The sequence below is a fragment of the Microcaecilia unicolor genome, chromosome 7, assembly GCF_901765095.1.
Source record: "Microcaecilia unicolor chromosome 7, aMicUni1.1, whole genome shotgun sequence".
In the NCBI taxonomy this organism is placed as follows: domain Eukaryota; kingdom Metazoa; phylum Chordata; class Amphibia; order Gymnophiona; family Siphonopidae; genus Microcaecilia; species Microcaecilia unicolor.
The window spans coordinates 228,130,352-228,146,614 of NC_044037.1; the positions used below are offsets into that span (position 1 = coordinate 228,130,352).

The 16,263-nt window shown below is 43.2% G+C and overlaps 1 protein-coding gene across 1 annotated transcript in view; it reads left to right on the forward strand.

Moving 5' to 3' along the window:
- LOC115475111 (methyltransferase-like protein 2) overlaps window positions 1–10,968 on the forward strand; it is a 41,203-nt gene extending 30,235 nt beyond the window's left edge. The window contains exon 5 of the mRNA XM_030210851.1: window positions 10,360–10,968. Within this exon, the coding sequence (XP_030066711.1) occupies window positions 10,360–10,550 (191 nt within the window). The 3' untranslated portion in view covers window positions 10,551–10,968. The remainder of the gene's footprint in view (window positions 1–10,359) is intronic.
- The last annotated feature ends 5,295 nt before the right edge of the window (window positions 10,969–16,263 follow it).

The window sequence follows — 16,263 nt, forward strand, 5'->3', positions numbered from 1 at the left end:
TCTTGGATAACATCCAGGCTCCTTCCCTAGTAAAGTTATGTGAGAATTAGTTTATTTAAGGATTCTAACCACATTCAGGACAAAGCACTTTACACCAATTCAAAAAAAATGTCAGTACGTGTAATAAATTTTATTTTATATTTTCATCTGTGGACAAAGTAGGGAATCCCTGCCTCAAGAAATTTACAGCGTGTGTGAGCTCAGGGAGCTTACATGAGATAACACACCAAGTAATACATGGAAGAAACAAACTGGAGTTCCCAGATTTGTTCTGTAACCTTTTGGATGGCATTGCTGCTGTTTCATTTGGTGGCCAGATCTTAGGCCATCACATTCTGTATGTAAAAATCTTGCAATCTGACGATTAAGCCTCCATCCCCCTTGCTTGCATTTCAGTACAGAAATACACATTCTTGAGTTAAAAAAAAAGGGGGTTGGAAGAATGATGCAAAGTGGCATATGCAAATGGAGAATTTGAGAAGTGTTTCAAGGACCTGGTTTATCAGAGAACATTTATATTTTTACAAGTGCAGTTTTGTATTAATATTGTCACTATTGCTCCAACAAAAACAGAATGACCAGGGCCACTGAGAAAGTACGGATACAATCAAATTGCAATTTCCAAAATATTCAGCATAATCTCAGTTTTTTTTAACCTCTTAAATTTGCAATGGCCATTTTGGAACCCAGGACCTTTAGGGTAGGAGTGAGTGGAGGTCGCTTTGGCTGCTGCTAGACATCAGAGACCCCGGTAAGAGCTGGAATAGAGGATGGGAGGGCCACAAGAGTGTTTTGGGTTTTTTTTTGCCTCTAGGGTGGTTGGGGAGTGGATTTTCTTTCTGGGGATCAGATGTGTTCAATGAGTGTAGGGGTCGTTGGAACGCCTGTACAGATGATTGGGGGAGGGGGGGCAATCTCTGGAGGACTGGACCTTGGCACTTGCCTCTTCAGCAGGCATTTTTTGAAAATAGTTTTACATGTGCATGTAAATCTACATGTGTAAAAGTTGCTATTTACATGGGGGTGGGGTTGTTTCTAAAATAAGGACCATAGGCATTTATGTGACTTTATGAAGCATGAGCAGAAAATCAGCATAAATTGTAGCTAATGTGGATATTTATGCCTGCTCGGGGCAGATGTAAATATATGTTGGGGTAAATCCAAGAAAGAGCGCAAAAAATGTGTGTGCTAAGCACCAATTCTGTAATAGCAATTTCAGCATGAAATTGCTATTAGAACATACAGCATAATCAGCATGTGTGCACTTAACTTGTGAAAGGTTGGTATAAGTGATTACACCTAAAGCTGGCAGTTGCACGTGTAAGTCATGATGTTCTGTAACTTACACATGCAACTATAAGACCCGCACGTGTGAACGCTGCTTTTGTATTTGCACACCATAGCATTTAGGTGCTAAGTTTATAGAACAAGTACCTATGTGCAGTTATGCACCTAACTACAAATTAGTGCCAACTAGCATCAATTAATGCCTCTTAAGGGCTGGTATTGGCACTTGAGGCTAATAGATGCCTAACTTAATAAGTTAGGTGCACAACTGGCACTATTCTAAAACTTGAACACCCTAATTTATGCGCTAGTCAGAAATTTGGGTGTGCAACTTTATAGAATCCAAGGAATTATGTACATGCAAATTTGTATTTTATAATGTATGCGTAATTCCAACCCAAACACGTCTACACCTGAGTATTGTAACAGTATATGTATTCTGGTCATCATGTTATATAAAGTTGCATTTTACATACATATACTATTATATGCACAAAAATACCTTTATAAAATTACCCTTATCTGTTCATTAAAATAACATTTCATATTATGCATGAATTTGTGAAGCAAAAAAAAAAACAACTTTGCACAACTTAATTCGCACACACAGGGGGGAAGTTTTATGAAGGATTTCTTTGTACATAAAGTGTAATATGAATAAAAGGGCTTTTATAAAATTGGCCTGGGGGTTACACATAAAGTATTTATGGTGATTAAAAAGGCAGATATTTTTATCTGACCCATGTGTAGATGTGATCTGGGGTGGAATTTGGGCATAGCATGTCGAGTCAGGTTTTTTACGCATACTTCACATGCTACGATTTTATATGTGCTCCTTAGCATATGTAAATTTACAGCTTCTGTCTAGCTACTACTTCCAGTTTAGAGCTAGTATTTTTTAAAGACACAAGGCATCTGTGTCTTATAGACTATAAGCAGTGGCGTAGCAAGGGGGGGGGGGGCGGGAGGGGCGGTCCGCTCAGGGGGGGTGCTTCCTGCCGGCTCCCCCCCCCCCCCCCCCCGGGTGCAGCACGATGACACCCCCCCCCCCCCGACCCAGTGCCTACCCTCCTCCGTCCAACCAGCTCCCTACCTTTAAAAAAAAATATCTGAAGGCGAGGCGCAGCGCCTCGCGCCTGCACGTAAAAGAAATGTGGACCATCTCATCGGGCCTTCCCTCGCTCTATCTGTCCCACCCTTGCGGAAATAGGAAGTTGCGTCAGTGGAGGGCGGGACAGATAGAGCGAGAGAAGGTCCGATGAGACGGTCCACATTTCTTTTACGTGCAGGCGCGAGGCGCTGCACCTCGCCTCGGATTCCGATATTTTTTTTTAAAGGTGGGGAGCTGGTTGGACGGAGAAGGGTAGGCACTGGGTCGGGAGGGGGATGTCGATGCGCCGAGGGGGGACTGTCATCATGCTGCACCTGGGGGGGGGGGTGCAATGGCAAACCGCCCCGCCCCGGGTGGCAGCCCCTCTTGCTACGCCACTGACTATAAGTATGTGCCTGTGTGGCCTTTATACATAATTGACCAGTTATAAAATTAAAGCAAAATAGAAAGGAAAGGGGATGGGATTTGATATACCTCCTTTCTGTGGTTACACTCAAAGCAGTTTACATATTATATACAGGCAATGGAGGGAAAGAAACACATAGAGGTGTGTCAGTACACAAACATGTCACCTGTTGGCAGACACAAAAGCCTGATCAAACAGTTGGGTTTTAATTGCCAGCTTAAACTTCTGTAGGGACAATTCTCTTCTGATGTTCATTCGTAAGTTGTTCCAGGTAAAAAGGGCAACAAAATAGAAGGCAGAATGCCTAGCAGATTCTAGATTGGTTTGCCTAGACCATAAGTTACCGATCTTTGAAATTTCATTGTACAAATGATGCAAGTAGGTGTGTGTGGCATTGACAAAAAATTTAGATAAGATGGAATTTGTATCCAAAATGTCTTGAAAGTAAGTAAACAAACCTTAGATTTAATTCTAAATTCCACAGGGAGCCAGTGAAGTTTCTTTCAGAGGGATTGCATGATGAAATCTTTTGACATGACACAGAAGACAGCAACGTTTTGTAGGGTCTGGAGCTTTTTCAAATTGGCTTTAGTTTTATTGTGGGATTTCTATGTTGCAGTAATCAAGTCTTGATATAAGTAATACGTGAAGCAGAGAACGAAAAGAAGCATGATCAAAACAAATACACACAATAGACTGTTGGCAGAGCACACCAAAGCAAGACCTAAGTATAGAGGTAATCTGTGGAGAAAAGGATAGTTGGTACTTTAATAACTAAGAGAAAACCAGTACTCCCACTCAACTGTGTAAGCAAACCAGGGGGCGGCAGGAATGAAGTATCGGTGTCACGACCACAGAATGGTGAGCCCTTGGATTGGAACTGCGGCAGACGGGTTCCCTGGGCTGGCACAGGGCAGGAGTCTGAGCAGGAACCAAGACAAGACTAGACAAAGCAAGGCTAGACAAGGTAAGACAGACAAGACAGGAACTGGATCCAGACAAGCCAAGATAATCAAGGCAACAGGGCTAGAACTGAACCCAGACAGGAACAAGGCAAGACGAGGAAACAAGACTAGAACTGGGTTCAGACAAAACAAGCAAGGCAGGGCAAGATCTGGATCTGGACACGACAAAGAGCACATAAGACAGGGCAAGGTTAGAACTAGACGAAACAGAGCAAAGCAGATGACAAATTAGGCAAGACTAGGACTTGGTGAGAAGATAGAGGAAAGCAAGGTCTAGACAAGACAGGACTAGTTGGTGCAGGAACAAGAGTCCAAGGCAAGGCAAAATATAGAAACCATGCAGGGCTGGATCTTGGCAGGAACTTGGAGACCAGGCAGGGCTGAAGCCTGGCAGGAACTTGGAGACAAGGCAGGGTCCAAGGCAAGATCAGGAACTGGACCACAGCAGGAACATTTAGGTAGGCAAGAGAGGAATAAGAAGACCTCGTTGTGAAGGTGCTGAAGAAGTGCCTGGGCTTCCTTAAATGCACCTAGGCCCGTGATGTCACACCTGGCATGCCTCCCGGGATCCGCCCCACGACCCTAGAAATGACGGCACGCATGTGTACCTAGGAGAATGCCCGCGATGCCACCCCACTGGAGGATGCCATGGGATAAGGCCATGAGGCAAGGCAGAGCAAGGGTAGGTTGGAGCATGGAATAAGAGTCACAGCAGGAAGGTGACAATTGACATGATACAAAGTAGTGAGAACAGTGTCTTTATTGGTTGCTGTATATTCAGTCTTGAATAAAAACAAGTGCTCTCACCACTTTGGATCATCCTGATACTTTATACCTGCTACCCCCTGAGATTTAGGATAACGTCCAGGCAGCGAAATGATTCCATTGGCTGGATAATCTTTCTAAAAAGTGTGAAGTGTGAGATGGGCAGGAAAGATATCCTGTCAGCCAGCAGGCTACAGTTTTCTCGGGGTTTAAATAGGCATGTTGGGGACTGGATTAGGGAGGGCCCAAAAGTAGGATATCCAACAGTGATTTTCGAACGGGCAGAAACAATATAAACATTCTTGCAATGGAAAAAGGTCAACGTGTAGTGGATCTATATAAAATAATAAAATGTTGTCTGCATAAAGGTAGAAGGAAATGGCAAAAGTTTTTCAATATAGGTAGCTAATGGATTTAAGAATAGATTAAATGGTATAGGTGATAATGCTGATCCTTGTGGTGCTCCACAGGTAAGATCCTTTTCCTGAGATAAGCCTAATGTTACTACACTAAGGTTGTCATTTTCAAAGCAGATGGATGCCCAAAATGTCTTTGAAGGAAAAAAGTCCATCTGCTAAAAACATCCAAATCCCAATTTTGAAAAGTCAGAATTTGGATGTTTCACACTGCAGCTCATCCTAATAGCAAGAGGGCATGTTTAGGGCGGGATTAGGGAAGGGCCCAAAAGTAGGACATCAAACAGTGATTTTCGAATGGGAAGAAACGTCCATGTCAAAAAAGGAGGATGTTTTTATCAATACCTGTTTGTCATGTTCAAGTTACGAAAAGGTGCTCTGATTGAGCAGCTGACCACTGGAGGGATTAGGTTGCTGTCCCCCTCCCTCTCCCCTAAAAGTGAAACCGGAAAGGAGTGGAGGAGTGGCCTAGTGGTTAGGGTGGTGGACTTTGGTCCTGGGGAACTGAGGAACTGAGTTCGATTCCCACTTCAGGCACAGGCAGCTCCTTGTGACTCTGGGCAAGTCACTTAACCCTCCATTGCCCCATGGAAGCCGCATTGAGCCTACCATGAGTGGGAAAGCGTGAGCTCCTTGTGACTCTGGGCAAGTCACTTAACCCTCCATTGCCCCATGGAAGCCGCATTGAGCCTACCATGAGTGGGAAAGCGTGGGGTACAAATGTAACAAAAAAAAAAAAAAAACAGGCTCTGTCAGCTGAAGGTGGGATAGCCATTCTGAACAAAGCAGGTCAGAGACGTAGCCTAGTGGTTAGTAGAATGGACTGTAAACCAAGGGAAACGGGTTCAAATCCCCTGTAACTATTAACTTTTTTTTTTTTCTGGAGCTTCCTTCAGGAACAGAAAAAATATTACTGTAGCTAAAGATATGACATCTGCAAGCTTGAAGCTGTTGAAGTGATGTACATTCAGGTACAGTAGGCATTTTTCTGTTCCTGGGGGGATCACTTTTTTTTTTTTTTTTTTTTTTTAATATAAAAGTTGGTGAAATTTGAACCCGTGTCCCATGGTTACAGTCCACTGCTCTAACAAGGACGTCTGTGTGGCCATTTTCATAAGAGTACTGCCAGACAGATGTCCCTGTGCCTTGTTTTCCCTCATTGAGGAAACTTCAAGGGATAGGGAGTCATGTTTATAAGTGGTTTGTCTCGTCTTTTTCTGATCAGTCTGTGTGTGCAAAGTGGGGTGGTATCACCAGTGGTATGTTTCTAAAGGGGTACTGTATTGTCAGCTCTTCTTTTTGATGTTTATGTGGCTTTGTTGTGGTGGGTGTTGTATTCTGATGTTCAAGGCAGTCCAGGTTCAGGATTATATGAAGAAAACTGGGGTATGTATGAATATGAGTACTGAATGTTGCTAAAACAGATAATGATTGTGGGGAAACCTCCACCCCAATTCATGTGTGTCTATTAATGTAGTCTATTTTTAATCGGCAAAAATGTATATATTTCACACACTTTGCCACTATCTGAACTTGCACAGCTTGACCTTTAATGGTAGGAGTGGAGGAGTGGCCTAGTGGTTAGAGTGGTGGACTTTGGTCCTGGGGAACTGGGTTCGATTCCAACTGCAGGCACAGGCAGCTCCTTGTGACTCTGGGCAAGTCACTTAACCCTCCATTGCCCCAGGTACAAATAAGTACCAGTATATAAACCTGTAAGCCGCATTGAGCCTGCCATGAGTGGGAAAGTGTGGGGTACAAATGTAATTAAAAAAATAAATAAATACTACTGCTAGGGAGTCAGAGGTGCCATTTTGGCCAATGGGCAGGAGCAGCTGGAGATTGCTCTTGCCACCTGCTAACCACCGGAGATAAGGATGTATGTACTGATGGGGGAGGGGGGCTGGTCAAGAGGGTTTATTTAGGTTTGCACCTATACTTTTGTTTAGCCCCCAGTTCTAAACAGGTAGCTGGTACTAGTGTGTGCCTCAGGGCAGGTGCAAAAAGCCAACAGGGATATTTTCAGTAATGTGTATTTTCATTGTAGAGTCCACTCAGTTTTTTGTTTTGATCCCACTATAAACCTGAGACTGCAGTTGCCAAACATACACTGTCCAGTTGGCTAGCAGATTACATCTCCTTTGCTGATGCCCAAGCAAGCTTGATGTTAAGAGGTAGAAAATGACATGGGAACAATTTTTTTTTTTTTTCCTCTGTCCTGTCCTAGTGAGCCCTGTCTCTGTCCCCACCCCGTTCCCGCAGATTCGGTCCCTTCCCCATCACTGTGGGCTCTGTCCTCATCTGCAGAAGCCTTGAACACTTTATATTTAAATCCTGGGTTAGGGCTGTCATTCAGATGGAGACAATTCAGAAGACACAGACAGCCCTAACCCAAGTCCCTGAGGAAATATGTGAAACCTGCGGAGTCCCGGGAGTCATTCAGGGGAGAGCAGTCTTTCTGTAGCAGTTGAATTCATCACAGAAGCAGAAGTTCATTCTCGATCTTCTATACCGAGCCTTTGGTGTTTGGTGGACACCGGGCTCATAAGATGTCTAGCATTTCTTATATTTTTTAAATTGTATTTCTTTATGATATCATTCTCTGCTTCATTAGGTTGTGCATTCCAGCTGGCTTAGTGACCTTTTGAAGTGTAGCCAGATTATATATGAATTAGGTATGTTTGCACTTTAGTTGAGCACTCATAGCACAGAACAAATCACAGGAATGGGCGAGCTCCCAATTAAAGAAGTGTTATGCCCCACTAGGGTGTTTAATTGGCTGAGGGAGTTCTTCCTATTTATTATTAAATTTTCCACATATTTATTGTGTGAGCCTTCACATTAGTACCTTTTACTGGTTTTTGGTGACTATTTCTTTCTACCAGTGAAATTAGGATTTTTTTGTTTGAGATTATAAGTATATGTTACGTGATTTTTTTTTTGGGGGGGGGGGGGGGCGAGGGTAGATGTTGATTGTTAGTCTTTGGGAAAATGTGGGATACAAGTGCAATATACTAGCCGTTAAGCCTGTTAAAATGGGCGAGATTTGTGTTTTGCAAAATGTAATAATTCTCACCTCCATCCATCCATGTCCAGCAAACTTCCCCTGCCTTCCCCCCATGTTCAGCTACCCTTCTCGCTGCTACTTCCTCCCCCCTACGTGCTGGGCCCCCTGCACTGACATGAGAGCGCCTCTCACCTCCGTGTGAAAGTGCTGCAAGCAGCAGCAGATTGCTCTGCTGCTGCCTGCATGGCTTCCACACGGAGGTGTCATGTCAGTGCAGGGGCCCCAATACGGAGGGGGGCGGGAGTGTCGGGGATGGGGGGGTGGAGGTCGGTGCGCTGGCGATGTTGCTTCATCTCCAGGGCAGGGAGCAGCGTCCATTTCCCTCTCTGTTCCGCCCTCTGATATCATCACGTCTTGACGCGAGGGCGGACAGAGAGGGAAGTCTCTACTGCGCATTTGCAGGTGAGTCGGTCACTTGCCATTTATATGTTTGATGTGAATTTTGTAATCCACTGAGCACAAAGGATTGTGTGCAACATATAAATTTTATTATATAAATAGAACAAAAATCTCTCTCAAACGACAGGCCAGACTATACAAAACCAAAGCCCCAATGCTATTGGAAATTATATATATCCTATGTAATAATTCTCACCTCCAACGTTCTGATGTGCCTGGGACCGTGGTCTGCTAGGCAGTTTACAATGCACTGACGTCAGTGATGTCACTGACAGCTGATTCCAAGGCAAGGGGAGGAGTAGGGAAACACTTGGAGCGTGTTTCCCTACGCCTCCCCTAGCCTGGGAAACAGCTGTCAGTGCCCCCCCTTGGTGCAATACCCAAGCCCCTACCCTGCAAAACCGCGAGCCAGGCAGGGAGAGGAGTAACTCCTCCCCCTGCCTACCAATCAGCTCTCAGTGCCCCCCCTCGGCGCAGCACCCAAGCCCCTACCCCCACCCCTCGACACATCACCCAAGACCCTCCCCCTGGTGCATTACCAAAGCCCCTACCCCCCCCCTCGGGCACATCAACTCTCTCACCACTCGCAGCTGCCAATACTAGCGCTGTCCGGCCGCTGCTGCTTCACCTGTGGAGCAGCAGCGGCCGGTACAAAAAGAAAAAAGCCAAAAAAAAAAGATTTTAAACCTGAAACGCGGCGCCATAGACAGCCATCTGGCATTGACTGCCGTCACTGCAGCCACTCCTCCTCTCCCCTCCACGTCACTGCCCCTGCAGGAAGACCCCGGAGGAGCGCAGCGACGTCAGAGGGGAGAGGAGGAGCAACTGCAGAGATGACAGCCACTGCCAGATGGCTGTCTACGGAGCCGTGTTTCAGGTTTAAAATCTTTTTTGGCTTTTTTCTTTTGTACTGGCCGCTGCTGCTCAACAGGAGACGCAGCAGCGGCCGGACAGCGTTAGTATTGGCGGCTGCGGGTGGCGAGGGGGTTGATGTGCCCGGGGGGGGGGGGGGCTTGGGTGATGCGCCGAGGGGGGAGGGGAGGGTCGCTGGACATGGATGGCTGCAGGGGGAGAGGAGGGTCGCTGGACATGGATGGCTGCATGGGGGGGGCAGGGAAGAGGGATGAGGGGAGGGGGTCCTGAGACCAGATGGGTGGCTGCAGGGGCGACAGAAGGGACCTGCAGGGGGGCAGGGGCAGAGGAGGGTCGCTGGACATGGGTGGCTGCAGTGGGGGCAGGGGACAGAGGTGGGTCGCTGGACATGGGTGGCTACGGGGGGGGGCAAGGGAAAAGGAGAGGAGGGTCGCTGGACATGGGTAGCTGCAGGGGGAGAGGAGGGTTGCTGGACATGGGTGGCTGCAGGGGGAGAGGAGAGTCGCTGGCCATGGGTGGCTACAGGGGGAGCAGGGGACAGAGGAGGGCCGCTGCACATGCGTGGCTGCAGGGGCAGAGGAGGGTTGGTGGGGAGGGGGTCCTGAGACCAGATGGGTGGCTGCAGGGGGAGCAGGGGAGACAGGAAGGACGCTGCGGGGGGGGGGGGGGTGGATTACCTTGCTAGTGCCCGTTTCATTGCCTACCAAAACGGGCCTTTTATACTTGTGTGTGTGTGTGTGTGTGTATATATATATATAATATATGAAAAAAAGTCATAAGTGAAGAAGGTAGTCTATCTTCTATCCCTCTCTACCTTATGCAGTGGGGGGTGGGGAAGCGTCAGTGAGGAAAGCATGAATGTGTACTATTATTGGAATATTTTTACTGCTGTCATTGTTGCCTGTGTCCTGCTTATTCTTACTGTATAGTACCTTGAGTCGATGATCATATTGCCTTTTGAAGACGATCTTAAAATTGCAAGCAATCCTCAAATCCTCACATTCACATACAAGCTTATTCCAAGCAGAGCTAAGTCACTGTAATTTGTAATGTTTTCTTTGATAACACAGGTGAGACATATCATATTTTCACTTCTGCTGGGTTAAACCAAGTTCAAAATCTAGTGGATCGGCGGTTAAAAGTCAACAGGAAGAAAGAAGTCAAAATGTCTCGGGTCTGGATACAGAGCAAGTTTCAGAAACCATTCCAGCCTCCACAGAACAAACCTGAAAACCAGTCTTATAGTGCTCCTGCTAGCTAGAAAATTATTAGAAATATATGTAAATATTTATGGTGACTCCATGACTTAAAGCAGGTTTTACTAAAAATGTATGCAAATGGATGTAGAATCATGAAAGTCAAAAAATCAAAATGATGACCCACTAAACTTCAGAAATATACTCACAATGAGAATTCAATAAAAGGAAAGAAAAAGCTTCAAAGAACTCTAAATTAACAGATCTACAGAGCTTAGAATGATCAAACATCTACTGTTCATTATTGGCTTAAAAAAACCTTCTCAGTCCTTTTATTTCAAATGTATGAATTTTCAAAACTTTTAAAATGTATCTACACTTTGAATGGGCCATGTTGGCACTAGTGAATGGGCAGCCACGAGCACTGCTTTGTAAACGGACCCCTAAGTATTTAATTACATCTGTTTGTAACTCAAGTTTTACTGGTCTTACATTATATTATGTATTTTACTTTGTTAATATATTTTGAACATGTTTATGCTTTTCTAATTGTTATGTAAGCCACATTGCACCTGAGTTCTACTCAGGTTAATGTGGGATATAAATGTCATAAATAAATGATGATATTTTGAAGCCTGTATGATTATATTCCCCCATTAACCTACTCCAAATTGGAATTTCAGCATCCAAATCATTTAAATCTAATATGCTCTGTTTTCTTTGCAATGGAATACCCCATAGTAATGCTCCTTGTTGCCTTGTAAGTATCCCATCAAAAATGTATTCGTCTGTCAGCTGAATTATTAGGTGCTGAAAACAGTCTGCAGTGGCCCAAGACACCAAGCTCCATAGGCTATCATCTTAGAGTAATCCCAAATTCAACTGCCTCTGTGAAAGCAAGTTTAGAGTCATACTTAGGCCACATGCTCTGAGCTAGCAATGGCACTAATCTCTGTTGCTATGTAGCCTTTGGATATTATCCTTGGTAACTAAGAAATAGTCAATTCGTGAATATGAGTGATGTGGAGAGGAATAACATTTGTAGGCTCTATTGGGTGGAAAAGATAGGAGGGATCTGCTAACCCATTGTTCTAAATCATAGAACACAGGGCTAGCCAAGACTTAAGTAGGTTTTATTGTACATAATGACTGACAGTCTGAGCTAAAATCAAGAGGACAATTAAAATTGTGACCCATTCATTAACTGGCTGAAAGACAGTGTTTGCTACATCTCTAAAGAAGGCAAGCTCATCTACGGTGGAGGCATAAATATTAAGTGTGGTGGAGGAGTTCCATGGTGGCTGCCTGAAGGGAGACATTGTCAAATGCTGCTAAGAATATAAGCGTTGCCATTCCTCTGCAGAGGAGAGGCTTCCGGGTTAGCACTCTAGTAGCTACAAGGAGATTGTTGAGCGGCAGCCGGCAGGCAGCGTGTGGGAATCGGTGCGACTGGAATCGCTGTCGGGAATACTGCTGCTGGGCGGGCCTGACCCTAAATTGGGTGAACTAGGGCCCACCCGTGGCTACGCCCCTGCGTTATACTTATGATTAAAGCTTTTTGAAATGCACAAGGGAAAAGTAGTTTGAAAAGAATGTCTATCCTAATAACATAGTAGAAGACTGCAGATAAGACCTGAATGGTCCGTCCAGTCTGCCCAACAGTCACACTCAACATATCAACACACTTGCAGTCATTTAAATTTTGGTGGGGGTTTTTTTTTTTTAATACCATCCATTTTATAATTTGGGATCCCTTGTGTTCATCTCATGCCTATTTGAATTCCATCATCATTTTTGTCTCCACCACCTCCCTTGGAAGGTCATTCCAGGCATTAACCACCACCATCAAAAGAATTGCCTAGATAGACTAAAAGAAATTATAATAAGTTGTTAAAACTTACCTCACTAAAAATAGAACTGAAAGTAGCATTTACCAAGACTTGGCGAACTGGTAACTACTTAAATGCAGCCATTTAAAAGCAAAGGTGTGGTCTCTATGAAAATGAAAGTAAGAAGATGAATTGCAAGGAATTAGATTAAATATGAGCTGCTTACGAAAACTAAAGCAAAGCTGATTAAATACAGGGTATTTCACAGATGGTGTTAGACCCCACAAAAAAATATACAGAGAGGATTTAGCAGCTTTTGGTCCTGTTAGAGGTGGATGGAGACTGGAACTCTTACACACATGTGAGGTAATTTTATAAAGTCATTCCCCATGTATATGTTGTGACATATGTTCATAAATAACCTCTTATATTAACTGGTGTAAAAGTGCACAACATGATATAATGGGATATATTTTGCTGGTAGGCATGCACAGGGGTGGAGTTTGAGGAGAGTGGGGGAGAGTTAGCATGTATGCACATATATTGTGAAATATCTTAATGCATCTTCATTTACAGCAGCTCTTGAGCAAATATAAGTGATCGTGCCTACATTCAGTATTTGTGCTCAGCCACATACACTAGCAGATGTCTTTATAAATTAGTGTCTATGTAGGCAGCCTGTTGTAAATTTATTCATATTGTGGAGACTCCAGTATTTGGGGAAACTAGCTGGAGATAAAGAATATCTTGAAAATGAACATACCAGAAAACCTAGAACTGTTTTGCTGGTAACAACGGATTGTGTAAAACTAAACAATGATGACTGTCAACCTTAGTGATTACAAAAAGGGCTTATGTGACGCCAAAGGCAGATAACAAAACCTGCCTTTGGGGTCACATAAGAATAGCCATACTGGGTCAGACCAATGGTCCATCTAGCCCAGTATCCTGCTTCCAACAGTGGCCAATGCAGGTCACAAGTACCTGGCAGAAACCCAGTTAGTAGCAACATTCCATGCTACCAATCCTGGGGCAAGCAGTGAATGCAATGCTAAAGGCGAGGTCACACCATGCAACAACCTAGACAAGCTCTCCATAGGTCCATCATTATTCTACACCTTTATGGGTCACACAATTTTATTTGGTCACAGTAATGGGGTCATAGCTACAAACAAAGATTGGGAAGCACTGTTTTAAGGCATTGGAATGTCAGTTTAATTCCTAAAGTGACTCCAGGCTTGCAATAAATGATAAAAATAGCTTCTTAGGGAATATATCATCTCTACCTGAAGATACAACAGTTTGAGAATTTTGCTTTTATTATCTTTTTTTGTTTCTTGTGGCCTGATATTTAAACACCATGATCTGCATTTATTTAAAATGCCAGCCATGATAGTTAAATAATTCATGGATATTCAACGTAACTATTGTCTGCATTATTGCTATCTGGATAATATGCCACTCTGCCCACACACCAACCTGGCACTATAGTGCCAAGGCAGTCTGGAGGGATTTTCAGTGGCACTATAGAAACAGTGCCATGAAAAATTCACAGAGAGAGCCAACTATTAGAATTATCTGGATAATGCCTTTTGATTTTCAGATCCTTTATTTGTAATGTGTAATATTACCTGCATATTATATATATATATATATATATGCAAAACGTAATATTAAACGCAAGGCTATGGTCTTTATGAGTGCTGTTCGTATATAGAGGAACAAATAGTACTAATACTGAAGATGAGAAATCAAATTTATTGGTTATGGTGTAAATCAGAAGACACAAAATATTTGGAGAAAGAACCTTAATGAAATATGATTAGTTTGTTAAGAGGCCATGAAAAATTAGACTGTAATGAGCAAAATATGCCAACTGGAGTTGAAGTCTGTAAATAGAACTGAGCAGTAGGTTTTGAAATTAGAGACTGCTGTTTTACCCATAATGCCTACTGCCATTAAAATTAGTTATCTTCTGCCTTGTGTATGTATTCTTGACTACAGATACAGAATGTACTAAAGATTAGACTAAATAAAGCAGAAAAATCATACAAGCAGCTTTTTTCTGCACAAACATCAAGGGAAAGTCATGCTCCCTGATTTAAATTCCAGCCTTTCATACAAGACTACTGAAAGAAGAGTTAAAGCAGAAGATCATGGTGAGCTGCCTGCCTTCTCTGGAAGCTTGACATTGTCTAGTATTACCAAACATGACATAAGTGGATGGAATGCCTTCCATCAGGTTCCATGGTCATTAGGACTAAAGTGCCCAGCTCTTGTTACAGAAAAGGTAAATCCTAAAATACTTTATTTATACTACAGTGTTTTGGGAGATATTGTATCTGTAGAAGCCTGTGACTCAAATAGTCTGACTCCCAGCTGAAAGCACCAGATTAACATAGCTGGGAACTTTTGAATTCTAGTCACCATGAGATCGAAGGCAGGGGGTTGTAAACTTTTTACACTGCTTCAACATCTTAAAGAGCTGCAAATTTTTAGTACTGCCTTGACACCATTTCATTCCTATGTCACAGAACTCTCATTTGTTGTATACTCCTCCAACATAACTTCTTCATCTAGGCTTCTCTTGTCAGAAATTCCTCATTAGTTCAATATTAGGTCCCGTTCTTTTTAACATTTATCATGCCTGCTTGGCACTCCTTCTTCAAACTCTTGATATCCCTTTTTTCATACACGCAGATGACGTATAGTTTTTATATCTTCTGAATCTTAAACTTCCTTTTCCAAGTCCATTTCTCTCTTCCAAACTTGGCATTGTTGCAGATTGATTATTGCAGAATGAATTGCTATTGAATACCAGAAAGACTGAAACTATGATCTTCTCTTGTCATAGTGTTGCTAATACACTACCTATGCTCACCATCAAAGGGATTCCTATACTATTCAAGGAGACCATCGGGGTACTGGGTGTAACATAAGAATAGCCATACTAGGTCAGACCAATACTGGGTCCACCTAGCCCAGTATCCTATTTCCAACAGTGGCCAATCCAGGTCACAAGTACCGGACAGAAACCCAAATAGTAGTAACATTCCATGCTAACAATCCCAGGGCAAGCAGTGGCTTCCCCATGTCTGTCTAAATAGCAGACTATGGACTTTTCCTCCCTGGACAAGGATCTCTCATTTCATCATCATATTTCTTGGGCAGTCTCCTCTTGCTTCTTCACAGAATTATTTGATACTCCTGAGGAAGCTTTGGCAAAACAGAGAGCCTTCATTGAGAGTTTCCGGGCAAATCCATACTTGATTATATTAAGAACATAAGCGTTGCCATACTGGGACAGACTGAAGGTCCATCAAACCTAGTATCTTGTTTCCAACAGTGGCCAATCCAGGTCACAAGTACCTGACAACATCCCAAAAAAGTAAAACAGATTTAATGCTGCATATCCTAGAAATAAGTAGTGGATTTTCCCAAGTCCATCCTAATAATGGCTTATGGACTTTTAGGAAATTATCCAAAACATTTTAAACCCTGCTAAGCTAACTGCTTTTACCACATTCTCTGGCAATGAATTCCAGAGTGTAACTACAGCTTAAATGAAGAAATATTTTCTCTGATATTTTTTTATTTAGCTTCATTGCGTGCCCCCTTATCCTTGTATTTTTGGAAAGAGTAAACAAGCGATTTATGTCTACTGTTGCACTCCACTCACGGAGGTTCTCCCTGATTGAAAGTTCGCTGCCAACTTAAGTGTGGGATGGATTAAGTTATAAATGAGACTAAATACTAGTAATGCAATGTACTGTAGCTGAAAAAAAAAAACAAAAGCCCAGTGGATCAATGAGGATTTGTACCGCTACCATTATTTCTAAAAGAACGTAATGTTCTTATGAGGTGTGTTGCAGTAGAGTCTGAAGATCCCTCGGTATACATATGAGTATTTTAAAAAAACCTGAATAATGATAACTTGGGTTGGATCCAG